The sequence below is a fragment of the Moschus berezovskii genome, chromosome 4 (assembly GCF_049115385.1).
Source record: "Moschus berezovskii isolate FMDL1 chromosome 4, NW_MosBer_1.0, whole genome shotgun sequence".
Lineage (NCBI taxonomy): Eukaryota > Metazoa > Chordata > Mammalia > Artiodactyla > Moschidae > Moschus > Moschus berezovskii.
The window spans coordinates 62673680-62700699 of NC_142463.1; the positions used below are offsets into that span (position 1 = coordinate 62673680).

The following is a 27020-nucleotide window of genomic DNA, read 5'->3' on the forward strand; positions in this document are numbered from 1 at the left end:
TGAGATCGCAAAGAGTCCGATAGGACTGAGCAACTAACACTTAGGTTTGAAGGGCTCTCACATGATTAACAGTCAATAACGGATTTCAGCAACTCATTTCACAGCTCACACGCCAGGGCAAGCTCCGTAAACTCTCCCCAAGCCTAAATTTCAGCACCTCCTTAAACTGATAAAAGTCAGCAAACATACACTTTCCTTTAAGAACTTCCCGACCCCGGAAATAAAAGCTTAAGGACGGGGAGGGGGGCGGGAAGAGGAAGCTACTTCCGTTTCCGTACAGGCCACAAGGAGCAAAAATACTATGGCGAAGGCCGGAGCTAAGAGCGGCGGCAGCGGAAAGAAAGGCCTGAAACGCAAAGCCTCTACTGAAGAAGCTCAGGAGACTGCAGTAGGTGACGATGGGCCGACGGAAAGTGGGGTCCAATCCCCAAAGACGGCTGCCTTTCCTCCAGGATTCAGCATTTCGGAAATTAAGAACAAACAGCGGCGACACTTAATGTTCACGCGGTGGAAACAGCAACAGCGGAAGGTATGAGGCGGCGGAGTCGCCAGGGCGCGTGCGCGGTGTTGCTCTAGAGCCAGTGCGGTGAGGCGGGCTGGATGATGCGCATGCGTGGTCACCCCTGCGCGGGTCGCAGACGGCGCTTATTCATCCGGAAGGGGTAGGGGCCAAGCAACCCTTCCCTGGTTCCTGCACCCTCATCTTTACCAGACTCGGCTCAGCTTTACGTTTGAGCAGCAAGGATTGCTTTCCTTATCAGCTATGTTGTCCTCGGTTGCGAAAGAAAGCAAGAAGTCTTGCTCTCCTAGTAGTAAAAATTACTTTCCGGCCCGGCTCCTCTGCCCCCGCCCCCCCCCCCCCGCCGGATTTAGAAGGCAAAAATCTTCGTCTTCGATTTACCCCGTCAACCTAACGTTGGTTAATGCATAAAATCTGCAGTACAGGCAGTACAAACATCCAAAATGATCCTTCTCTGATTGCTGTAGCCGCTCTTAACGAAGTTACACTGTAAAGTCTCTAGAAGTTGGATTTACTCTTTCCCGCGTGGTCCTTAAACCAGTCTAGGAGGTAAACACGTAGAAAGAGATAAAGCCCAAAGTCACGGTGTTCATTTGTGGTTAAATTACGCTTGGAAGCAAGTTGCTTATTGCATATCGCGAAAATTCATACACAATATTCTTTTTACTTGCCTGCTGCCTCTTGCTAGACTTGTTAAGGCCGTGCACAGTGTCTTATTTGTCGTAGGTGACAAAGTGCTATTGGAGTACCTGGAAGGGACAAAAAACCCATTTGGGTGCGCACTTATGGGGAAAGGGTGTCCTAGATTTCTTGGGTCTGTAATTTCTAATGGGAGACCTGGTAGATAGAGGATCAACAGGCACTAGGGAAAAGAAAATTTTTATTTTATATTGTGTGTCAAGCATCCTGTTCAGAAGTCCCCAGAAGTTACAGGTTTACAGTACATCCTGCAGATTCTGAATAATAAAAGCATATTTTGATTATAAAATGTTTGAATAACTAGTAATGAATTTATTGTAAACAATGTGAAAACTTCATTATCATTATTTTTAGCATTTTTCAAGAGAAGCCACCAGAATAGCCATAGTTTTAAGTTGCAACTTGTTAGGAATGCAAAATAACAAAAGCTTGTTAACATCTTTAGTATACATTTTGCACTCTTACTTTATCTGAGGCTTTAGAGTAAAAGATAAAGCTAATGAAATTTTAAATATTCAAACTTGTCAATTTAGATTATTTTGAGGGAGCAAGATCATCTGGTTTACAATAACTTAGGTGTGAAAATCTAAGTCTGGATGTTTATTTTAATACAGTTCTAAGACTGGTCAGTTTAAATATTCATAGCATTAGTAATTTCATTATGTGTTTGCTATGTAACTAGTAGTTTCTCAATATTGTTCTTTTCTTTTTTAAATCCTTTAGGAAAAGTTGGCAGCTAAGAAAAAACTTAAAAAAGAGAGAGAGGCTCTTGGTGATAAGGTAAATAAAATTTTTAGTCCTCTGCTTTATATCTTGTATTAAGGAATGTTCCCAGATATTTACATTGAATCACTTTATTTTAAAATTTATTATGAAATCTTTTGAATGTTTAAAATGATATAAAAACAATACAGCACACCCCTTTCTATCCTTTACTCAAGAAATTATGCATTAGTAAATAGTGTTCAAGTGTCTTGTGTGATATTTTCTGATTGCTTTCCCCTCCAAAGACAGCCACTCATTGGGACATCCCTGTCAGTCCAGTGGTTAAGATTCCACACTTCCCCTGCAGGAGGCAAGGGTTTGATCCTAGATTGATTAGGGAACTAAGATCCCTTTTGTCTCAAAGCAGGGTCAAAAAAAAAGACAGTTACTCATGAAATTGCTTTTTATTATTCCCATGCACTTTCTTTGTTTCCTTTATTATGTTTGTGTGCAAAAACAGTAAATACAGTAGTAGTGGTATTTTGCATGTTTTCAAAATTTCAAAATGGTGTATATACTTCCAGATTGCTTATTTTACTTAACTTCATGTGTTTGAGAGGCAAAGACACATTATCCCTGACTGGGAATGGAGAAGATCCCCACCTTAAGCCTGTAACTGGAGTTCTTCAGACTTGAAGCAAAGGTGTTTTGTTACGCTAGGCTGAAGAAAGGCATGATAGAGCTACTTCTGTTGCAGTGAGAACTGACACAGAGGATATAAACCTGTGAAGAGTGAGAATGGGGGGTAGGAGGAAGGTGAGACACCTGAGTGGATTGTAGCAAAGAAGAGAGCGTCAAGAAAGGATTTAGCTATTTTTGTGATACTGACAAAAAGTGAAATCTTTCCAAAGAATTATTGACTGCGTCTGCATTATTGCACTGCTAAGTTATTTTCATTTTATTTATAGTTCTAGGTTGCGTTTTATACTTGGAAAATCTTAAAAATGTTCAACTCACCCCTCCTCCCATCTCTTACTGAAGATGGAGTACCAAGTAATAATAAGCGTTTTTGAGGAAGGGAAAAATACAGACTATATACATATACTGTATACAAACTAAATACTACTTTTTCATGAATTCTCTTGAATAGCATTAGATTAAATCACAGAAAATTCCAACATTAAGACTGTTTTTACCTGCAAAATCCTATCAAGCAGTGTTAGTCTCTTTTTAACTCAATAATCAGTTAATTACAGCAAATTAATATGCAGATCACCATTTGAAAATACCATCATTCTTGTTTTTGGATTGATAGATGATCTAGAACTGCCTCTTTTAAAATAATTACTTAAAACTTAATATTCATTTCATAAAATAATAAAAAAAGAATTCCTAAATAGTTTGTTAGGTCATATTCATCTCTGTTAGTGTACATATATTTTAGATTAGTTTTAATCAGTGTATGGTTATGGTTTTGTGTTCTTGCTCCTTAAAATTTCATTTACACAATTTCTTGATCTAAGCTGAGTGTATTTGATTGCTGATGCTAATGGTATTCCATTAAGTTGGCAATGCCATAGTCATTATCTTGTTGGACATTTGCCCTATTTACTGTTCATTTCCACTAACCATAGTGATTATACATATTTCTTTGTATAAACTGCTCCCCTTTTCGTTCCTTATCATAAATTTTCTAAACTAGAATTACTAGTGCAACAGAAAGATACAGATTTGTAGCCTTTGTTAGATATTTCTGAATAGCTTTCTGAAAGTATTCGAACAAAGCTACCTAAATATGTACCTTTGTAATTTTTCTGTTATGTTTGATATTTTTCATCGTTGTGAATAATCATCTTGAATTCCGTTTTCTCTTTCTGCTACTTTTGCCTGGTTTTAAGCCATTTTATCCTGTCAGCAATTCTTCCAGTAAGTGCATGTGTGTGCTCAGAGAATTAAAAAGCCTCTTACTCAATATTGTTACTAGGACTGATGTAGCAGTGGGTTGAATGAGGAACAGATTGAGTTTTTGCATTATTTGCAGGTTTTTGTTATTCTTCCCCAAGCATAATGCAAAATTATTAATGTGAAACGCTTCCCAGACTTAACATTTTTTTCTTTTATTTAGGCTCCACCAAAGCCTGTACCCAAGACTATTGACAACCAGCGAGTGTATGATGAAACCATAGTAGATCCTAATGATGAGGAGGTAAATGTTAGAAGTCTTAAATAAATTTGGATAATCACATTTGATAAATTATCTGTTCTTATGCCAATGTTTAATTTAAAGTACTAGTTGGTGAAGTTGTATAATGGGTTGATTTAGCTATAATGCTGGCATATTATCTTATTATTTGTTGAAGATTATTTCATAATTGGGTTTTCCAACAATGCTGTAGAAAAAGGCAATAATTATTTATTTTCTTAAAAGGTATTTTATGCTTAGATAAACTTATTTGTCATTTAATCAATAATACTTCCAGTATTTTTTAATGTCATTTGAAAAGCAGTCCTTGTTTTATAAAACATTCAGAAAACAAAGATCATGACATCTGGTCCCATCACTTCATGGGAAATAGATGGAAAAACAGTGGAAACAGAGTCAGACTTTATTTTTGGGGGCTCCAAAATCACTGCAGATGCTGACTTCAGCCATGAAATTAAAAGACGCTTACTCCTTGGAAGGAAAGTTACGACCAACCTTGATAGTATATTAAAAAGCAGAGACATTACTTTGCCAACCAAGGTCCATCTAGTCAAGGCTATGGTTTTTCCCGTGGTTGTGTATGGATGTGAGAGTTGGACTGTGAAGAAAGCTGATCGCCGAAGAATTGATGCTTTTGAACTGTGGTGTTGGAGAAGACTCTTGAGAGTCCCTTGGACTGCAAGGAGATCCAACCAGTCCATTCTAGAGGAGATCAATCCTGGGTGTTCATTGGAAGGACTGATGCTAAAACTGAAACTCCCATACTTTGGCCACCTCATGCGAAGAGTTGACTCACTGGAAAAGACTCTGATGCTGGGAGGGTTTGGGGGCAGGAGGAGAAGGGGATGACAGAGAATGAGATGGCTGGACGGCATCACCGACTCTGTGGACATGAGTTTGAGTGAACTCCGGGAGTTGGTGATGGACAGGGAGGCCTGGCGTGCTGTGATTCATGGGGTCGCAGAGATTTGGACACGACTGAGCAACTGAACTGAACTATAGATTTTTGTAGTATTTGTTAGACATTTTGATAACTAAGGTAATCTGATGCTATTTTTTGTGTGTGTCCATTTAATGCACTTGGTTTCAAGATAATCTTTCACTTTTCCCTTTAGTTTGCAAAGTACAGTGAAAGAGTCAAGGTTTTAAAACACATTCATGTACTTAATTATCAGAAACGGATTTCTCTTATTAGAGTGAGAAAGGAAATCAGTTTCTTTCTTCCACTCTTCCCTCTTTCTCTCTCTTACATAACCAGTTTCCCAGCACCATGTTTGAAGTAGTAGTCTTTGTCATAGTAAATTGTAGTGCTATGTGGTATAGTAGTTGTCCATATGTGCTGAGTCTTTTTTTTTTTTTTTGGGGTAGCTTGTCACTAGATCGGTTCTTTAGTTTCTTGATTATTTAGCTTCATGGTAAGTTTTGATAGCTGTGAGGGAAAGATGCCCCTCACCATTCCCATCCTCAAATTCCTCTCTTCAAGAGTGTTACCTTCCTGGATCTTTCATCTTCCATATAAAAGTATGAATCATACTAAATAAGATCAGTGTCAGAATCTGGGTAGTATTGAGTTGGCCAAAAAGTTCATGTGGGTTTTTCTGTGCCATCTTACAGAATGTTTTACAGAACGAACTTCTTGGCCAACCCTATATGTGTGTGTGTACATATATCCACCATATATATATAGAGAGAGTATATATGTAGGTAGGTAGGTAGTGAAGTGGCTCAGTTGTGTCCAACTCTTTGAGACCTCATGGACTGTAGCCTACCAGGCTCCATCCATGGGATTTTCCTGGCAAGTGTCACTGGAGAGGGTTGCCATTTCCTTCTCCAGGGGATTTCCCCAATCCAGGGATTGAACCCACATCTCCCACATTGCAGGCAGATGCTTTACCATCTGAGCCACCAGGGGAAGGCTTAGTATATATGTATGTATGTATATATATGTTGGTTCAGTTCAGTTCAGTCACTCAGTCATGTCCGACTCTTTGCGACCCCATGGACTGCAGCATGCCAGGCCTCTCTATCCATCACAAACTCCCGGAGTTTACTCAACTCATGTCCATTAAGTCTGATGCCATCCAACCATCTCATCCTTTGTTGTTCCCTTCTCCTCCCTCCTTCAGTCTTTCCCAGCATCAGGGTCTTTTCAGATGAGTCAGTTCTTCACATCGAGTGACCAAAGTATTGGAGTTTCAGCTTCAGCATCAGTCCTTCCAATGAATATTCAGGACTGATTTCCTTTGGATGGACTGGTTGAATCTCCTTTCTGTCCAAGGGACTCTCCAGAATCTTCTCCAACACCACAGTTCAAAAGTATCAATTCTTAAGTGTTCAGCTTTCCTTATAGTCCAACTCTCAGATCCATACATGACTACTGGAAAAACCATAGCTTTGACTAGACGGACCTTTGTTGGCAGTACTGTAATGTCTCTGCTTTTTAATATGCTATCTAGGTTGGTCATAGCTTTTCTTCCAAGGAGCAAGTGTCTTTTAATTTCATGGCTGCGGTCACCATCTACAGTGATTTTGGAGCCCAAGAAAATAGTCTCTCACTGTTTCCGTCTTTTCCCCATCTATTTGCCATGAAGTGATGGGACCAGATGCCATGGTCTTACCTTTCTGAATGTTGAGTTTTAAGCCAGCTTTTTCACTCTCCTCTTTGACTTTCATCAAGAGGCTCTTTAGTTCTTTTTCGCTTTCTGCCATAAGGGTGGTGTCATCTGCATATCTAAGGTTATTGATATTTCTCCCAGCAATCTTGATTCCAGCTTGTGCTTCATCCAGCCCAGCGTTTCTCATGATGTACTCTGCATATAAGTTAAATAAGCAGGGTGACAATATACAGCCTTGACATACTCCTTTTCCTATTTGGAACTAGTCTGTTGTTCCACATCCAGTTCTAACTGTTGCTTCTTAACCTGCATACAGGTTTCTCAAGAGGCAGATCAGGTGGTCTGGTATTCCCATCTCTTTAAGAATTTTCCACAGTTTGTTGTGATGTACAGTCAAAGGCTTTGGTGTAGTCAATAAAGCAGAAGTAGATGTTTTTCTGGAACTCTCTTGCATTTTAGATGATCCAGTGGATGTTGGCAGTTTGAGCTCTAGTTCCTCTGCCTTTTCTAAATCCATCTTGAACATCTGGAAGTTCATGGTTCATGGACTGTTGAAGCCTGGTTTGGAGAATTTTGAGCATCACTTTGCTAGCGTATGAGATTAGTGCAATTGTGAGGTAGTCTGAGCATTTTTTGGCATTGCCTTTCTTTGGGATTGGAATGAAAACTGACCTTTTCCAGTCCTGTGGCCACTGCTGAGTTTTTCAGATTTGCTGACATATTGAGTGCAGCACTTTGACAGCATCATCTTTTAGGATATGAAATACCTCAACTGGAATTCCATCACCTCTAGTAGTTTTGTTCATAGTGATGCTTCTTAATGCCCACTTGACTATGCATTCCAGGATGTCTGGCTCTAGGTGAGTGATGATACCACTGTGATTATCTGGGTCCTGAAGATCTTTTTTGTATAGTTCTTGTGTGTGTTCTTGCCACCTCTTCTTAATATCTTCTTCATCTGTTAGGTCCATACCATTTCTGTTCTTTATTGTGCCCATCATGGCATGAAATGTTCCCTTGGTATCTCTAATTTTGCTTCACTGGGCCTTTAAATATTGAAAATGTATTTCAGTGTATATCATTGTTTTCTTCATACAAGTTATACACATAAATCTTGTTAGAACTATCCTGGGCATCTTACATTTTCTTCTTGTTGGTATAAATCACATCTCTCTGAAAACTATTTGATTTGCTGATTTACAAAAATGAGATTGATTTTTGAATCATGACCTTTTAATCAGTAGAATTCGCTTCTATAATTTTTCTGAATGTTTTCATTTCATGTTTAGATAATCATTTCTGCAAATATGTTTTTGTTTCTTTCAAACCATTTACATTTTCTTTTGTGCTTACTAGAACTTCACCATAATGTCAAATAAATTTAAAAAGCAGTATTATCCTCTGTGCCATGTTACTAATTTTAAAGAATACTTCCAGTGTATCATGATTAATGTATGTGTCATTAATGGTAGATTTTCCTTATGAGTTATGGGAATTCCATTTTTTTTTTGCTGCTTTGTTTGCTTAGTGAATGAATTAGAAAGTTAGATGTCTTTCCTGTAAATATTAAGATAATTTATGTACTTTTCTGCAAATATTGTGATGAATATCCAGTTTTCTCCTTAATGCAGTAATTTAATAAATGAAATGGACTATCTAGTGTTAAACCTGTTCTGTTCATGGGGTAAATCCAATTTAGTTAAGGTGTTTTATCTTAAAATACTGTTTTGGTTTGTTAAATGCATTGTTTAGAATATGTTCATGAGTGAGACTGAAGTAATACCCTGTTTTCATTACTAATTTTGTATATTTGAGCTTTTCACCAGAGACATAACCTGTTTTGTTATTCTTTTCAAGTTACTATTTTATTTCTCTATTAAATGCTTTCTAATTAACTTATATCTCCTCTTACATTTATTATTTCTTTTATACTCTGAGTTTATTCTATTTTTGTTTACTTGATTAACTCATTTTCACCTTTGTATGATGAGCAACTATGGCCATAAAATTTACATTTGCTATAGCCCGCAAGTTTGAAGATGGCATTTCTTTCATCATTTACATCTGAGTACCTCTTCTAATGAAAGATGATTTCTTCTTGCTTGCTGTATTTTTTTAGTTCATTAGTTTCCCACCCATCCTTATTTTTTCTTTCTGCTTACCTGGGGTTTTAGTTACTCTTCTTTTTCTAGCTTCCTAAGATGGAAGCTTAGATTATTGATTTTATTTTTTCTAATATAAGCATATAAAACTCTGGTGTTTGCCCAAGCACTGCTTTAACCACCTTCCATACATTTTGGTGTGTTTGTGGTGTTTTCATTTTCATTCTGTTGAAGATATTTTCTAATTTCTCTGATAATTTCTTCTTTGGCTTACAATTTTCAAGAAGTATCTTGTTTAATTTCCAAGTATTTGAGTATTTTGCTGATTTCTGCTGTTGATTTCTAATTCAATTTTATTGTGGTCTGGGACATATTTTGTTCTATTTCAGTCCTTTTCAATTGAATAAATGTCCTAGCATAAGATCTATTCTGGAGAATGATTTATCACAATCTGCTTGTAGTAAATACTGACACAATTCTGGTGAAATACAGCAAGTTTGCACCAGGATGGCTTTGTGACCTCCACTCTTACTCATGCTGTTAATTGTCAGCACATGTTATGTATCTGTCTATGTTATAAACCCAGTGTTATAATTACTGCTTTAAACATCCTCATGTCAAAAAAAAAGTTTACACACAAAACACACCCACAAAGTCCTTTATGTTTACCTTCATCATTACCTGTTTATAGTCCTCTTCTTTCCTGCCTCTGGATCATCTAGTATTATTCTCTTTCAGCTTGCAGGATTTTCTTAAGCCTTTATTTTTGTAGTAGGTCTGAGATCTAATTATCTCAGTTTTTGTCTTTTTAAAAGCATTTATTTTGCCTTTATTTTTTAAAAAATTTTATGGGACATAGAATCCTTGGTTGACCTGTTTTCTTCTTTGAACTTTTTCCATTGAATTTTGACCTTCATTGTTTCTTTTGAGAAAGCAGTCATTACATTTTTCCCCTGCACATGATTTATTAAAGTTTTCTGGTTTTTTGGCTTTTATCAGTTTGACACTGGTGTGTTTAGGTATTCTTTTTTTTTAATTCTACTTAATGTTTGCTGAGTTTGGACCTGTCAGTTAAGTTTTTAATCCATTATTTCTTGAAATATTTTTTTTCTGCCCTCTTCTCTCCTTGAGGGACTTCCTAACACTGTTGAAATGGTTAACATCCTAAAAATTTCTGCAGCTTTGCTTTTTTTGTTATGATTGTGTTCTCCATCCTTCAGATTGGATCGTTAGTAATACGTTTTCAAGATTATTGATTCTTCTGCATCTTAGATCTGTTGTAAAGCCTGTATTTTTCCTTAATTCCTTGGATATATCTGTTACGATGGCTTTGAAACTGTCACTAAATTCACCATCTGGACCCATTCAGTTTTTATTGACTTCTCTTTTCCTAATTATGTATGTATGCTGCTGAGTCACTTCAGTTGTGTCCGACTCTGTGCGACCCCTTAGACGGAAGCCCACCAGGCTCCCCCGTCCCTGGGATTCTCCAGGCAAGAACACTGGAGTGGGTTGCCATTTCCTTCTCCAATGTGTGAAGTGAAAAGTGAAAGTGAAGTCGCTCAGTCATGTCTGACTTGTAGCGACCCCATGGACTGCAGCCTACCAGGCTCCTCCATCCATGGGATTTTCTAGGCAAGAGTACTGGAGTGGCTTGCCATTGCCTTCTCCGAATTATGTATGTATACATCATACTTTTTTATACATCATACTCTTTTCCTAATTATGTATGTATACATCATACTTTTCTGTTTCTTTGTATATCTAATATCTTGGTTGAAAATTGGACACTTAGAAAACGTTGCAGTAACTCTGGATTGTTTTTGTTTTTTTTTCTTACAGGTTATTGATTTTTTTGGTGTTGTTTAGTAACTTGTCTGGACTTAAACGGGAATCTCTCTGACAGTAGCATTACACTACTACTCAGTTTGTGTTATTTTTAACCTTCCTCCCTAGAGATTTTTCCTTGTGTTTGTGTGACTTAATGGTCAGCCAGTGATTTGGGTAGAGGTTGCATCGTGAAACCTTGGCCCCCAAGACATACTTGCCCTCTGCCAGCTGAGGGGTGTGTGGACTGAGGACTGCATTCACAGTTGCAGCCCTCTCTCAAGTCTCCCTGTCTTTCACCTGCACTGCATTCTCAGGCCTCTCATGTGCAGCTTAGCTGTCAGTCAAGGATTTGGGGAGACATTATGTCAGTTCGTCTATGATTTTTTCACTTCCGGAGCTCTCATTTAAATTTTTGGCTGATCCACACCTACCCTGAACTAGGCCTGTAACCTTGGACCGGCAAGTCCGAGTCCAGGTCCACCTGCCCGTCCTCGAATCTGATCTACCACCTCTGGATCCAGGATTGCTGGCTCTCGCCTACCATTAGTCCTGAAGTTGATAAAGTTACTGTTTTCATCATCCAGGTTGATATGGGAAATGCTCTAGGCAAGATTCTTGATGTCCTTGCCCACAAATGGATCTATTTTTCAAGAATGAATGCATCTCAATTTCTTGAAATTATTTTGACGGGTTTTTTTTTTTTTCCCAGTTTTATATTAGTTTTCTTCAGCTAGAAAATTATCCAACCTCTTCATGTTGCCATTAACCTGACCCTCCTGGGCCCTCTTTAAATCATGAGTCAGCTAGATACCCAGTGTTATAGAATCTTACTAGAATTGCTTGTAAAATGCTGGCCCAGTAGAGTGTTTGATGTAAAGTTACCTCTCTTTCTGTTTTCAGGTTGCTTATGATGAAGCTACAGATGAATTTGCTTCTTACTTCAATAGACAAACTTCTCCCAAGATTCTCATCACTACATCAGATAGACCTCATGGGGTAAACATATACTATAGTTCTTGAATTCTTAATTTTCTTACATAGGTTATTTAAAATAACTTTGTTCAGAAGAGTTAAATTTTTAGTAATTGCCTTAGGTAACACCTGTAAATAAGCTAAATAAAATGTTTTGGTGATGTGATATAGGTTCACCAAGTGTGATTCTTCATGATAGGCTTTCTCAGCCTCAGCACTGTTTAAACGTTTGGGGCTGGATTTTTTTATTATTCAGATTGTCCTGTTCATTATAGGATGTTTAGCAGCATCTCTGGCCTCTATCCACTAGAAACCCATAGCAGCCAAGTTCTACCACTACCATCAGTCATGACCACCAAAAATGTTTCCAGGTATTTCCAAACATCCCTTGATGACAAAATTGTCCCTAGTTGAGAATGACTGCTTTAGGTCGATCAGCCTTTGATGGAGGATGAAACTGTTTGGATTTCATTCTTCCCTGGCCTTGCTCTCTGTTAATAACAGTATGATGGTTACTTCTTTCTGTATAAATATATGCCACTTAGATTTTTATTCTTTTTCATTTTTGAGGGTTTTGTTATTTTGTTTTATAGAGAACAGTACGGCTCTGTGAACAGCTCTCTACAGTTATACCAAATTCGCATGTTTATTACAGAAGAGGCCTGGCTCTGAAAAAAATTATTCCACAGTGCATCTCAAGAGATTTCACAGACCTGATTGTTATTAATGAAGATCGTAAAATGCCAAGTATCCTTTGTTCTTTTTAAGGAGTTTTCTTGTCTTCCCTTCACCCCCTTTTAAGGTACATTCAAAAAAGAAAATGTTTCCTGTAACTTTTAGAACAAAATTTTTTCAACCAGAGAATTATATATCTCTATTCAAGACTCCAAACTGATTTTTCCTTTTCACTTTGCAAGCATTTGTTAAGCACATGCTATAAGCAAGACATTATTTGTTAGTAAAAAATAAACAAGAGAAAGTCAGCTTCAGGGAATTCATAATCTAATAGGATAAAATAGATACGTAAACAAAGAAAAATATTGTGTAGATAATACGATTACAGAGGGAAATACAGGATACAGCACAAACTTTGGTAAAAATCTGTCCTGGGGACATTAGGGAAGACGTGCTTGACAGAAAAAGATGCCTAAACCCTGTCTAGGTGGATATGGGTGAATGAGGTAGGGCAGAGGAAGAATACCTATTGCAAAAATATAACCGTCTGGAAAGATAGAGGCATGAGGGTGCTCTCCCAGTTCAGGATCTGCAACTATTTTGATATGGCTAGATTTTGTGTTGCCAGAAGTGGTGTCACAAGATTGCATTTTTGAAGTAGGTTTCTGGGCCCAAATTATGTATCAACTAGTGTTTCAGATACCAAGAATAATCTGTCTTTTTACTATGAGTCTCAGATCCAAGGTGAATGTGTTACCTCAACCCTAGGTATTTCTTCCTATTTTGAGATAAGAGATCATCTAAAGGATGCCTAGATTTGTTTTTGTCATTGATGTTGTTTTACTTACTCATTGCCTGTGAAGTCAGTAACTTTAAAGATGGCCAACTGAATGTCAAAATTATTAAAGTTACTAAGGAAGATGACTGAATGGTATCACCGACTCGATGGACATGAGTTTGCGTAAACTCCGGGAGTTGGTGATGGACAGGGAGGCCTGGCGTGCTTCAATTCATGGGGTCGCAAAGAGTCGGACATGATTAAGCTGCTGAACTGAACTGATAAACAATGGGGATACTACTTCCGTGCTGCCAGGATAACATTTTTAAAAATCAGTGAACACTGTAAACCAAAATAATGGTTTACAAGCTGTTTTTTTTCCATCTAAATAACTTTTGTGGCATTTATTGTTTTCAGTATAAGTTAATTAAAGACATCCACTTGCTCAGTCATGTCCAACTCTTTGCAACACCACGGACTGTAGCCCATCAGGCTTCTCTGTCCATGGGATCTCAGGCAAGAATACTGGAGTGGGTAGCCATTTCCTTTATCCCCTTGCACCAGTTGCTTTTCAGAGACTTTTAAGACTAAACTAGCTTTGTATTGTTAGTCATTTTATAATTTGGCTGGATTGTGAGTTTAGAAAAAAAGTCTCTTGAATACTTAATCTATTCCAGAAGAGATCTGCTTTGAAGATAGTAATCCCTGCCTTTTTTTTTAAACGGAGAAGGCAATGGCAAGCCACTCCAGTACTCTTGCCTAGAAAATCCCATGGATGGAGGAGCCTGGTAGGCTGCAGTCCGTGGGGTCGCTAAAGGTCGGACACGACTGAGCGACTTCACTTTCACACGTTGGAGAAGGAAATGGCAACCCACTCCAGTGTTCTTGCCTGGAGAATCCCAGGGACGGGGGAGCCTGGTGGGCTTCCGTCTATGGGGTCACACAGAGTCGGACACGACTGAAGTGACTTAGCAGCAGCAGCAGCAGCCTTTTTAAAACATGTAGTTCCCACCCCCGGTGCCCCCCCTCCCCCTCACAGTGAGGTTTCAAGACCTTTCTTTGTTCCTCTGGGTCAGTACTTCCTCACTTTCGCTTTTTTCCTCTTCCTTATTTCTAAATGGAAATTTGATGTAGGGTAAGTGTGCTCTTGGCAGCTTATATAGGGTGTTTTACATTCCTGGCCTTTGAGTTGGTCCTAACAAAGTAACTTTCACATCAGTGGTAACAAAATGCCTCTGTATATTTCTGACTGCAAATTACCAGCTAACTCTAGGACTCAGGTGTAATCCCACCCCAGTTTAGATATGCCATATAGCACTTGAATAAATCTACCTGATCCTTCTCAAACTCTTCGTCGCTAAAATCATTACTAAAAATCGGGATGAGTCCTATGTGGCATGGTTTGTGTTAGAGATTAGCAATAACATAAGTAGCGCCTTTTGTACAGTGCAGGAATTTAGGAATTGATAACATTTGGATTTTGTAGTTTCTTTTGACACAAATCACAATTTAGTGGAAATTTCTAGAAAAGATTCAAGCTTTGATTTAGGTTAAGTGACTTCTACTTCTCTTAATCCCCTTAAGATTTTGATTTTTTTTTTTTTGTAGTGCAAATGATACAGAAATACTTTTGGCTGTACCTCATGAGTATAGCCAAACCTTGAAGAGAAGGAAAGAATTCAGACTTTTACTGATAATCTGCTGTGTAGTAGGCATAGTATCTGTCAGAAGTAGATCTTAGAGTTAATGGATTCATTGGGAAGAAAGGCATTTGCATAACTATAACTCAAATGACAAGTGCTATAGTAACAGTGAGAGCTGAGAATATTTAGAGCTTAATTTTGACTGTAAAAAGAGATGCCATTTGAAGCAGGCCTCAATGGATGAGTAAAATATTGTAGATACTTGAAATAGCATAAGCAAAAAGCACATGATAGGATTAATGTTTATGGTGTATTAGAGAGGCTGTCAGTGTCTACCAGCTATGAAATAAGATGTAGCCAGGAAGTTATTAATAAAAGGGTAGTGCAGAGCCACAGTATGAGTGCTATGCTGATGTTTTTAATCTACAGATGCGTCTGTGGTGAGAGTAGTTTGAAACTACCTACAGCTGGCAAAACTCTCAAGGCATCTAGTTTTTCACTTAGCACATAAGAAGCTATGAGAAACTACAAATACAATGGCACAGTCGAGTCCCATAGCTTATTACAGAACCAAGGCCTAAATCCAACTTGATTAGTCTATATTAGGAGACAGATGTACTTAAAGTGATGAAAGAAGAGTCAGACCAAGCAGGATACTGTTTTCCTAATCTGGGTGGAAAAATCTCAAGGACCTCAAATAAGACAATAACACCTGGGGTAAAAGAGGCAGCTATAGAAGTGAGGAATTTATGAAGGTAAAAGCAATAAACAGGATCTGGTGCTGGGACAGGAGGAAGTTTAAGATGATAACCACCATAGTTTCTAATTTAATAGATGAATGGGAGAATGTTGATGTCTTTTAAAGATGGCAACATCTGTTTTATAAAACTTATATTGTGTGCAGATACTTAAAAGTCTAGTTCTGACCTCCTTTTAAGGTTAAGTATTTGAAAGAATCAAGTTGTGCTACAAAGACTTGAGCTGCATTCCAAACTTTTAAAGCCCTTGGGCGGCTAGCCTTGATTGTAGGTAGTTGTCTTATATTTCATTTGTAATTTAGAGTGTATAGCCTAATTCTGTTTGTGGTAGGGCCAGTAAGTGGTTAATTAATTGGTTGGTTTTAAACTGTAGTACAGTAATCCCAAGAATTAAGACCTTGTCTCTTGAGAACACTAATAACCTTGATTTCCAGAAGACAGTTTGAGTATCTGGTCTTACGGGATGATATTCAAAACTGCATATCCTGGCCTTACAAATGTATGAAATGTATATACAGACATATGAAAGTGTGCTTTTGAGAGTTATAAAGCATCTTAACATGGAGGTAACTTTATATTCCATTTGTGGTGCTGCAGTTATGCTAGAATCTTATCCTTATTCTTGTATTAGAGTAGTGGATTTTAGCTCTTTCGCTTACTTCAGTGTAATGCTTAACACAATCTGTCTTTCTGAAAGATTCAGGTTGATTTATATCTTTTGAGTTTTGGGTATGGTGTGAAAATCAAGTCAGAGGAATACATGCACCCACCTATTCACCTAATAGGTGAATTACCTACAGATTTTAGGAGCCTTCGGGCATACACAGGACTAGTTATTTAAACAACTTCGACTGAGCGACTGAACTGAACTGAACTGAAGGTTTAGATTGGGCTTCCCTGGTTGCTCAGAGGTAAAGAATCTGCCCTCAGTGTGGGAGACCCAGGTTTGATGCCTGGGTCGGAAAGATCCCCTGGAGAAAGAAACGACACCCCACTCAAGTACTCTCACCTGGAAAAATCCCATGGATGGAGGAGCCTGGTAGGCTGCCGTCCATGGGGTCACGAACAGTTGGACACGACTGAGCGACTTCTGATTCCAGAGTTCAGTGTGTCCTTAGCTTTGTGAACAGATGGACTAATTCTGAGTCACCTGCCCAATGGCCCAACTGCTCACTTTAAAATGAGCAGTGTTCGTCTGCGTAAAGAAATTAAGGTGAGTTTTATGCATTCCTTGACTGGCACTGGTCTCCTCACACTATCTGGTTAGTAAATGCTATAACCTATAGTTATAGACTGATTGAATTTGGGGATGGGGCTGGTTGGTCTTGTGATGCTGTATGGTGAGTGGGGGCTTCTCTCCAGTTGTGGTGCAGTGGCTTCTCTCCTTGTGGAGCATGGGCTCTAGGCACACAGGCTTCAGTAGTTGTGACTCAAGGGCTCTAGAACACAGGCTTTGTAATCGCGCGTGGGCTTAGCCACTCCAGGGCTTCCCTGGTGGCTCAGAGGTTAAAGCATCTGCCTCTAATGCGGGAGACCCAGATTTGATCCCTGGGTTGGGAAGATCCCCTGGAGAAGGAAATGGTAACCCACTCCAGTATTCTATCCTGGAGAATCCCATGGACAGAGAAGCCTGGTAGGCTACAGTCCACGGGGTCGCAAGGGGTCGGACACGACTGGGCGACTTCACTCACTTTAGCCAATCAGCCACTCCATGGCAGGTGGGATCTTCCCAGATCAGAGAGGCTATCTGTAGTAATTTGTCATTAAGATAACTAAAATGTTTCAATGTCATGTAAATTCTAAAACCAGAAACTGCAATGAGATGTATTTTTGCCACTTTGTTGTGATTTTTCATCATTTTTCTAGAGAAGAGGCAAAGACCCAACAGAACACATACCAGAAATAATTTTGAACAATTTTACAACACGACTGGGTCATTCTATTGGACGTATGTTTGCATCTCTCTTCCCCCATAATCCTCAGTTTATTGGAAGGCAGGTTGCCACATTCCACAATCAACGGGATTATATCTTCTTCAGATTTCACAGGTGAGGAAAGTACTTTTTAACTCCTTGGACTTTGACTTCAATTATGAAACACATTTTCTACATAAACCTGTTTCCCAATGTATTCTGACAAATACTGTAGATGAGAAATTAAAACTGACATATTAAAGAAGTAATGGTTGGGTTCATTCAGACTGATTTCCTTAACTCTTTTTTTTTCTTTAAGATACATATTCAAGAGCGAAAAGAAAGTGGGAATTCAGGAACTTGGACCACGGTTTACCTTAAAATTAAGATCTCTTCAGAAAGGAACCTTTGATTCTAAATATGGAGAATATGAATGGGTCCATAAGGTATGTGCTTACTCTATGAAAAGCCATTTAGGCAAGTTTAGAAAGGATGGAATGAGAATAAAACCATGCACGTTAAGCTTTGAGTGTTTATACCTTAAGTTATGCTTGTGCATTTATTCCCATGAGTTAGAACTAATCTCTGCTACAGCATTCTGGTCTAGAGATTAATCTTGGTTCACCTGAAACATCCCTAAAGATCGGTGGTTTGAAAGTGGACCAGCAGCATCACCTGAGAACTTGTTACAAAGGCAAACTGTTAGGCCACAGACCTGCTCAACCACTAGTTTAGGGAGTGGGCCAGCAGTCTGTTTATAAACCTGTGTTATAATGATTCTGCTGCATGCTTGAGAATTATTGCTACAGAGAAGTTTGGAGATCATTTTAAATCATAAATGAAAATAATACTTTAAAATACATAAGCGTGACTTTAAAATTATATATATATACACACAGACACAGACCTGAAGACTTAAATTCAGTCTCAGAGACAAACCAAGAGTGTTTTGCACTATTACCTACAGAATGTTAACTTTTTTTTTTCCCCCAGCCCCGGGAAATGGATACAAGTAGAAGAAAATTCCATTTATAAAGGACTGAGAGGATAGTATGCAACTGTGCTGAACAGGCCTGTCTGGAGTTTATGAAACAAGACTTTTCAAAATGGCAGTTACTGATTTCATAAACCTTCTTTCAAATCTGAACAAAGTATCAAGCGCCATGAATTGCCACTATTTATATAACTAAGGTCATTTTGTTAAGAGTTTGTAAGTTTCCTAAAATCTAATTGTCTTACTAACATTCCCATTTGTACTTTCATGGAACATGTGGGCTGCTGAGAAATAACAGTGCTTGGTAGATACTGTGTAAACTACTGGTTTTCTATCAGACTTATAGTCATAGTTTCAATTCTGTTTCCTGAAAACACATATTTTGGGCCAGGTTTCTAAGATGTTTTAACATTTCTTTAAGCCTTTGAAGAATTGTAAAAAGTTTAAAGCAAGATGGTTTCCTAAGGACTTAGAGCAAAAGTTGCACATTATTGATGCTTACTTTTTTGGCTCCTTTTTCCTTAGTACTTCTTTACCTCATTACATTGTACAATAGTGCTCCATTCAGGAATTAACTCTGGCTCTGAAATTTTTCTCACGTCTTAAAATGGAATTATGTCTAGTCTTGACTATCCTTATTAGGAGAGCCACCTAATATGAAGTAATACCCAACAAAGGAGTTTATTAAAAAGTTAACCATGTAAATAACTCATGAATAGAAACTAGTATCAGCAGTTTTCTCCTGACACTAAAAAAATAACTTTGCAATCTTTAATTCTCTAGTAATCTTGTAAATACATGGCATAAAGTTATGAAAGATGAGTTGTTATAAGTGTTCAAGACAGATTAATACATAAAACTTTTATACTAAGTATTTTATTATATGCTGCCATCAGTGTATATAAAATAATTACCCTTGTGAAACAGAAAATTATGAATATTCAGAGAGGTAGACATTAAGGACTGACAAAAGTAGAAGTTTGTATAGTATGGCACGTTACAAAGAGGCTTTTGTACAGGCTTCAAATTTAGCTTTCCTTTGAATATTCACTGGTTTATGAAAAGTGGTTGGGAAAACCTGAAATGGAAAAAGGGAAAAAGTGAATTAGGGTAAAGTATCGTAAGAACAATAGCTTTTTTTTTATGGGTAGCAGTACATCTTACAGTACATCACTTTTAGGGTATTTCTTTGAATGTCAACTTATACAGTGCTTTCAATTAAACTAACCCTGTTTTGTTATTTTTTTAAAGACATCCCAGTTGGTTTTTTTTTTGGGGGGGGGTAGGGGAAGCGGTGGATAGGAAATGAGAAACTGGATAGAAAATGCCTGAATGAAAGGACCTGAAGAGTAACTTGCCCATACATTTTAAAAAACACACTCTGGGGATTCTAAGTTTTAAAAAGGTTAATATAAAAATCTCTTAGGATGGGAGATATGTGAACACCTCTAGAAACCGAGCAACAACTGAGACCAGCAAGATGCAGCCACTTCTATTTACCCATGCACATCTATGCACAAAGGAAAACATCCACACAGATACTGACTAGAGTAGTGTTTTACTAGCAAAGAACTGCAAACAGCCTAAATGCAACTCAACAGGACAATGAATAAACTAAGGTTTATAAACATGATGGAATATAATACAATTAAAATGACTAAACAATCTATGGATTAACACAAATCTCAAAAATAATGCACTAATAGTTATTCCTTAAAAATAACTGCTGGGTTTTAGAACTATAAAACAATAAATACATGGGCATAACAATGCCAGAGTAAGTTATTTATATAGAAAGGTAGAAAAAGTATCTTTTATTTCTTTATAAAAATTAACAAGGTTGGGAATTCCCTTGTGGTCCAATAGTTAGAACTCTGGTCTTTCACTACCAAGGGACCAGGTTCACTCCCTGGCTGGGGAACTAAGATCCCATAAGCTGCACAGCTCAGAACTAACAAGGTAAACCATTTAATTCAAGATAATTGGTTTTTTATACTGATTTAAAATTTTCTGTTACTTCATTACAAAAAGTTTTACAAAAAGCATAAACAGAATCTGTGGTGAAAATGTTTAGCCTCGAGTTTTGCAAATTACAAAACTGAGACAGGCAGGAAATAGTAGCAAACAATCTGTGATCTCTTTGGCAGGGGCTCAGCCAAAAATACTCTTAAGCTCCAGATAGAACAGCAAAGTTTAATTTGGCAATATTTTCAAGGTTATTAAATTTTAAATGTCATTCCTTACTGAATAACTTTACTTCCAGAAGTTTATTTTAAAGAAATGGGTAGAGTATACTTATAGGTACCAAGATGTTCATCTCAGTGTAACCTCAAATTTGGTAACCTCAATATTGGATGAAGTATAATTTAAGTTATAGTACAACCACAGAAAAATCTCATTTACAAAAACTATTAAATGAGAGCACCAAAGCCTAAGCACCAGACCACCAGGGAATTTACAAAGACTATTAAATGAAACAAGAAAATTCAACTTCAAAAAAACAAAACTGCATACTATAAGCATTTTTCAATGATTTTTTTTGTCTTTAAAGGAAACATCTGTTAACAGTGGTTATTTCTAAGTGTGCAAATCATGGTAACTTCTATTTTAATACTTTGGACTATTTGTTGCTAAAATATCCATGCTTTAAATTACATATATATTTTTAAAAGTTACAAGTGTAAAGGCATAAATACAGATTTAAATATAGATGTTTTGCATCCACGCCACTCAGTGTGCCAAGGACCACCAACATCAGTATAATATCCCAGACCTATTGTTTTAGAATCTCTATTTTAACAAAGTGATTTGTAGCTACATTGATGTTTAAGAAGAAATGCTTTTACATCCAAATACTTTTCCTAGCCAAAAGTGCTTCAAATCATAATATTCATAAACCTGTGGGTTTTATTATACTGCCAGGTTTAACAGCCATTATTTTACTTTAAAATCTGGATTCTTATCCCAACCAGAGCCAAGTTAATTAGGCACTGATCTGTATTCTATGAAACTATGAACAGCCAGTTAAGAAGCCACACTTAGCAGTATTTTAAATGAAAATAAACTTATGAAGAAAATATGGAATTTCTCAAAATTGCCAGAAGCAAAAAACTTTTTAACTATTAAAGATGAAGGTGCTTGAATGTTGAAAAGAATTACTTCCTTAAACTCAAAGGTGGTTTTTTCCCTCTGTGTTTGGAAAACCTTAACCAATTCAACCTATCATGTTATTTACTAGAGACATGTTGTTACTTATACAGACTTCCTGGACACTCCCAAGTCTACTAAATTTAATTAGGGAGGGCACAACTATGTAACATGGTATTTTAGGAAGCAGCTTCCTGCACTGTGAGGAGTCAGAATATTTGCAGAGGGTGTGTAACATATACAGAGTTGTCTTTATAAAGAGTAAATGCTCTGACTAAAGTCCTATGGCTTCATGAAGGCAGTACCGTTAGATTCCATTTTCAATTATCCACACATCATGCTGTCTGGCCAGATTACATTTTCAATTATCCACACATCATGTTGTCTGGCCACCTCTCTTGTGGATTAACATTATATATTTTTGCACACATTGACATCTGTTCTGCAAGGTACTGGTTAACATAGTAGTATGCTTTAAACCCACCCAAATTTTAGTTTCTTAATCCTCTGAAAACCAACCCACTGTCTCCCACCATACACTGATATACTTCATTTCCCTCATGTTATCTTTACCTAAAAAGAATGAAGTTAAAACCTTTTGTCTCCAGCTCCTAATGCCTGCACTATGTCAGCTTTTACAGCTATCTCCTCAATTTGCACTCACTACTTCAATTCTTTCCTATGCTAGTCTAATAGATCATAATTAATCCAAATCCATTGATAGTACTTTAAAAGTCACCCCCACGAACACAGCAGATTTCTTTAAATGTCTAAGTATTTTCTAGGTACAAAGAAATTAGTATTTGGGGACACCAAAGTACACCATTAGGCAATACTATAAAAGGTAACATGGCTTGTCACAATAGTGAATTTTCTAGTAACCCCTATATCCTCTTTATGGTTATTAAATCCTCTACTTAACCCTCTGGTAAAACAGAAACAACTAGTCTTCGTGATTACTAAATCAGCCAATTTCATCAATCTTCACAAAACAAAAAAGACTAGAAAATCCAAGTGCAAAACAAAAGTATGGTAAGACCTTGCTCAACTTATAAAATGCTACAAAGAAACTTGACTAGTTATCCCTACTAATTTTGTTGTTTTAATTTAAGGAAGCTTACCTTGTCAAGATTCCTCTTACTACAAAAAGGAACAGACTTTCTGGGGCCTGAAGGGATTTGTACTTGAAGATACTCCAGTCAGCAGAGGGTCATGTTGAGCATTCTGCAGACAGAATTGTTTCAAATCTGCAGCTGCCTGGGAAACCTGTATATAACAAGTGGTGGGGGAAAGGGGTGGGAGGTGATGACAATGTTTTAATGAAAATTTTCTCAAATCTTTAATAAAAATATCTGCCAATAAACACTTAACTCCAAAAATATATACACTAATTGAAGGTCAACAGTCGTCGTTGTTTAGTGGCTAAACTGTGTCTGACTAAATCATGTCTGACCTTTGCGACCCCATCAACTGTGGCCCACCAGGCTCCTCTGTCCATGTCCAGGCAAGAATACTGGACTGGGTTGTCATTTCCTTCTCCAAGGGATCTTCCCGACCCAGGGATCAAACCTGCATTTCCTGCTTGGCAGATGGATTCTTTGCCACTGAGCCACCAGGAAGCTCATCAACAGTCATATACTGTCAACATATACATGTTTGATATACAGTGAAAACACTCCACGTAAATAAAACAAGCACGAACAGTACAATTCCGTTATCTGCAAAGCATAGCACATCTTGCTAGTTTACTAATAAACAGGATGTTCTAGTGTAACCATGAAGGTACTCAACATTTTTTTTTATTAAAAGCAGTACACAGGATATTATAGGGTGAAGATAAATTAAGATGCTAATAAACTATCACTCTGTCTTGAAAGCAGTACACTGAGAAAATGCTGTGTCTTGGTATTATATACTATCAGCTGTTCTATGTTACAAAATTGGACAATGACAGTTTCTGCTCAGTGACATGTGACTGAAAGGCTGATTATTAGCAAACTTCAGTTTAAGAACTTTACTGAGCAGCCTGCCTTTAAGAAACTGCCTTAAATGTGACTTAATAATTTTCATATATATACAAAGTCATTCAAACAGGACTTACAAAACTTCTGTGGTTTCACAGTTAAAACAACTTTAAACCAACTTCAACATCTACTATTTTTATGTATTCTGTTAAGGCATGGTGCAGGACACCAAAACAATAAACTGAATATGAATAGTTCTGATATATAACATGAATGACTAAAGGATGCCTCATATATAGTATCCTAACTCCTGAATTGTGGTTTAGGAAGATGGGGAAGGCAATCATTTATTTTATTTTGTTTTAACCATCCATAAGAAGGATAAGAACAGGTGTCCAATCTGGCTGGGTAATATTAGCCTCTGAAAGGGAGCTAAGGGCATCACAAGTGCTCTCTATACAAAGAATTTCTGCAGATGACAGCTTCTGATAAATGGATCCATCACCATGAGATGAATCTAAACTCTTCTTGGAATGTACTGATATGTTTGGTTTATACACCAGTCCAGGAAAAAGAGTTTCATGAATTTATTTAGCAACTGTGTAAGTAGTTTTGGGTTCCAAGTACTACAAGAAATGGGCACCCTGCTCCCGCTCAAGGGTGTAGCTACAGTAGGGGAAGGGTGGTGTCATTTTTCACTATCTCATAACATGGTTTTATTCATTCACATTAACCAGCAGTAAAGAATCTACTGCGCTTCTCCTGTGGCTCAGCGGTAAAGAACCAGCATGTCAATGCAGGAGGTATATAAGAGATGTGGGTTTGATCCCTGAATCTGAAAAGATCCCCTGGAGAAGGGCATGGCAACCCACTCAGTATTCTCGCTGGGAAAATCCCATGGACAGAGGAACCTTGCGGGCTATAGTCCATAGGGTCACAAAGAGTTGTGACTTTATGCTCAGGACATGGCTGAGCATATACATGAAAAAAAATCTGTTAATTTTCTGCCGAAAATGTAGGCAGACTCCAACTTAAACTCCCTTTCACAAACTTCTCATCACCTCTATGTGCCAAATATAATTCTAGGCCCTGAGAATATGTAAGGACAACCAGGTCCCTGTTACAGAGCTAACAGCTCAGATGAAAAGAGACAAGATGATCTGCAGAAAAAGAAAAGTTTGTTAGATCAGGACCTGTGGCAAAGTGTTTTCAAGGAGGTGACATTTAAATTGAGATCTCAGTGACAAGATATCCAGCCAAGGAACCATCATTGAGAAAATAACCAGTGAGAATTCCAATCAATGGGGAGAGTGGAGACAAAGGCTTAAAACTCAAAGAAGCTGCTAGCCCCTAAGGCACTATAATAATAACCATCAGAGAGGCTGAAACCCTATAATCCTGGCATAATTATCAGTGCCCTCTTTTACTCTCAAAAGTGCCCTGGGTTGGGAAGCAAGTGTATGGTCACCAACACTGGGGGCGTTTGTCAAGCATCTGTGATAATTTCTATCAACTACTCAAACAAAGGCTTTTAAAAAATAAACTCCTACTAAAAATGTCACTACAAAAGCATCTAGCAAAGTCATGGGTAAAACAGAAGCACAAAATGAAATCTAACTCACCACGTTTTGCAACATGTCCAAAGAAAAGCTCATGTAAATTTCCCCCAAGGTGAGGTGCTTTCCTCCATGCTACACGCAGCCCTGGCGTTTAGACTTGAGATTTCTATAACCAAACCCTGGTGATGGCTTTAATGATTCCGACCAAAACCCTCTTTAGTACTGGAGGAAGGCACCCCGCTGGAGAGTTACTGCAGGGGCTAGGGTGTTTAAGGTAAAGCCCTCAGAGTACACTCACTTTCTTTGGAGACTGGAACTAAATACCCCTACTTAACACTTCTGCTTTCAATCAGCCTTTTTTTTGCCCCCCTTCCCATTTTTTTTCTTTTCTGGGCCACTCCAACGAAGGCACACCTGAATAATAACAATGATTTCAGAGTTAAATCCAGGCAAGGCTAACCATAAATCACTGGGATGAGGTAAGAATCTGGAAATTAGAGAAATGGATTCAACACAGCAGTGGGGTTTATAGCACTTTGAGGACAGGAAGGGAGGGGAATCCCATCCCAAGACTGATGGGAATTTCCCTTCCCTCCTGAGATGACCACAACTGGGTAAACTAGGTTCCTGGCATTTCTACATAAGGAAATAGGTAAAGGGAGAGCGTCTTAAAACACAAAACACTTCAGGGGGAAGTAAAAACTAATGTGATGAGTAAACTATCAAATCATCTTGGAAACTGGCTGTTTCTTTCAACAGAGTGCATGGTTTATATTCTTCCCTGTTTCTTTTCTAATTACAGTGTTTCACATGTAAACTGAGTGCACCAGAAAGAAACCAATCCACGCAGGATTTAAAAAATCAAGAAACTTGGAATAGCACTTAATGTCAGCTTGTCATACCAACACACACACACTACTTTTTCCCCAAAGTAAACACCCCAGGACAAGGTCAATGCTAACCAGACGCCAAAATAAATAACACTGGTCCACCCTAACTACTTTCTCGAGTATGCAGATCAGGAGACATGCCCAAGGTCAGATCACAGCAAAGTGCAAAACAGATATGAAATGCACGCTTTGTCCAAGGTTGCGCAGGGCACCAGTGGTAATCTTAAGACACAGTAAACGTTTCCAAAACAGGCTTCTTTAACCTACAATTAAAGTTAGGCAAGAATGCGTTTTCAAGTGTGTGTTCGGTGAGTAAGTGGAGCGGGAAGTAAGCCTCAACTACTAAAGGGAGTGGATTTGGGAAAGTTCTGACACGAAAAAATACTTCTGAATCAAAAGGCGGATAAAACTCCGTCCGGTGACAAACGGGGGAAACGGTCGCGAGGGCCGGGAAGGGCGCGGGCGGAGGCGCAGCTCTTGGGGAGCCCAGACGCGGAGTCACCGCCGGGCGAGGGAGAGACACAGGGACGAGGGCCGCAATGCGGAAAGCGGCTGTTCAACCCGGGGCCAGCCCGCCTTGGACCGTCCTGGGGCGTAAGGGTGCACTGACCGGCCCCCCAAACCACAGCGCCGACCCGTGCCGCTCCTCCTCCAAGGCTGGCCGAGATCGCGGCCGCCGAGCCGGCGTCCTGCCCGGGGGCGAGTCGCGGCCGCCGCGTCAGCTGGCCCGCAGCGTCCCCCGCCGCCTCCCCGCCTTCCCCTCCCCCGCGGCCGCCCGCCCCCGCTCACCTTCACCCGATTGAGCCCGGCCTCCAGCCGGAGCTGCTGAACCACTTTTTTCATAGCCGCGACGCTGGAGGAACCAGACATGGCGCACTCGAAAGGATGGCAGGTCCGCGGGCCGTCGGCAGCTCTGCGGCGGGTCCGCTGGGCCAGTCGGCGGGGCTGGGGGGTGAGGCTCGGAACTTTGTCTCTTAAGTTTCCGGTCCTCTACCCAGTGGCCCCACCCTCAATGCGCATGCGCGCTCTCCTCCGCCCGCCGTTTCGGCTCCA

The 27020-nt window shown here is 38.7% G+C and overlaps 2 protein-coding genes across 2 annotated transcripts; one reads left to right on the plus strand and one right to left on the minus strand.

Annotated features, from left to right (window-relative positions):
* Window positions 1-280: 280 nt before the first annotated feature.
* RPF1 (ribosome production factor 1 homolog) lies at window positions 281-19661 on the plus strand. The gene is made up of 9 exons (XM_055401484.2): window positions 281-529; window positions 1943-1999; window positions 4050-4130; window positions 11575-11670; window positions 12240-12393; window positions 16631-16713; window positions 17367-17548; window positions 17733-17859; window positions 18407-19661. The coding sequence occupies exons 1-9, from the start codon at window positions 302-304 to the stop codon at window positions 18446-18448; spliced, it is 1050 nt and encodes a 349-aa protein (XP_055257459.2). The 5' UTR covers window positions 281-301; the 3' UTR covers window positions 18449-19661.
* GNG5 (G protein subunit gamma 5) lies at window positions 19268-26988 on the minus strand. Its single transcript, XM_088835433.1, has 3 exons — window positions 26757-26988; window positions 22676-22820; window positions 19268-19485 (listed from the first exon to the last, which is right to left on the minus strand). Exons 1-2 carry the CDS (start codon window positions 26835-26837, stop codon window positions 22695-22697), a joined length of 207 nt encoding a protein of 68 aa, XP_088691559.1. The 5' UTR covers window positions 26838-26988; the 3' UTR covers window positions 19268-19485; window positions 22676-22694.
* Between the last annotated feature and the right edge of the window lie 32 nt (window positions 26989-27020).

Bases quoted from the DNA above. Each gene is read 5' to 3' on its own strand.
- RPF1 (XM_055401484.2), top strand. From the start codon at position 302: ATGGCGAAGGCCGGAGCTAAGAGCGGCGGCAGCGGAAAGAAAGGCCTG. The intron at 2,000-4,049 runs GTAAATAAAATT...TCTTTTATTTAG, and splicing joins GAGAGGCTCTTGGTGATAAG to GCTCCACCAAAGCCTGTACC. The intron at 4,131-11,574 runs GTAAATGTTAGA...TTCTGTTTTCAG, and splicing joins TAGATCCTAATGATGAGGAG to GTTGCTTATGATGAAGCTAC.
- GNG5 (XM_088835433.1), bottom strand. From the start codon at position 26,837: ATGTCTGGTTCCTCCAGCGTCGCGGCTATGAAAAAAGTGGTTCAGCAG. The intron at 22,821-26,756 runs GTGAGCGGGGGC...TGTTATATACAG, and splicing joins CCGGGCTCAATCGGGTGAAG to GTTTCCCAGGCAGCTGCAGA.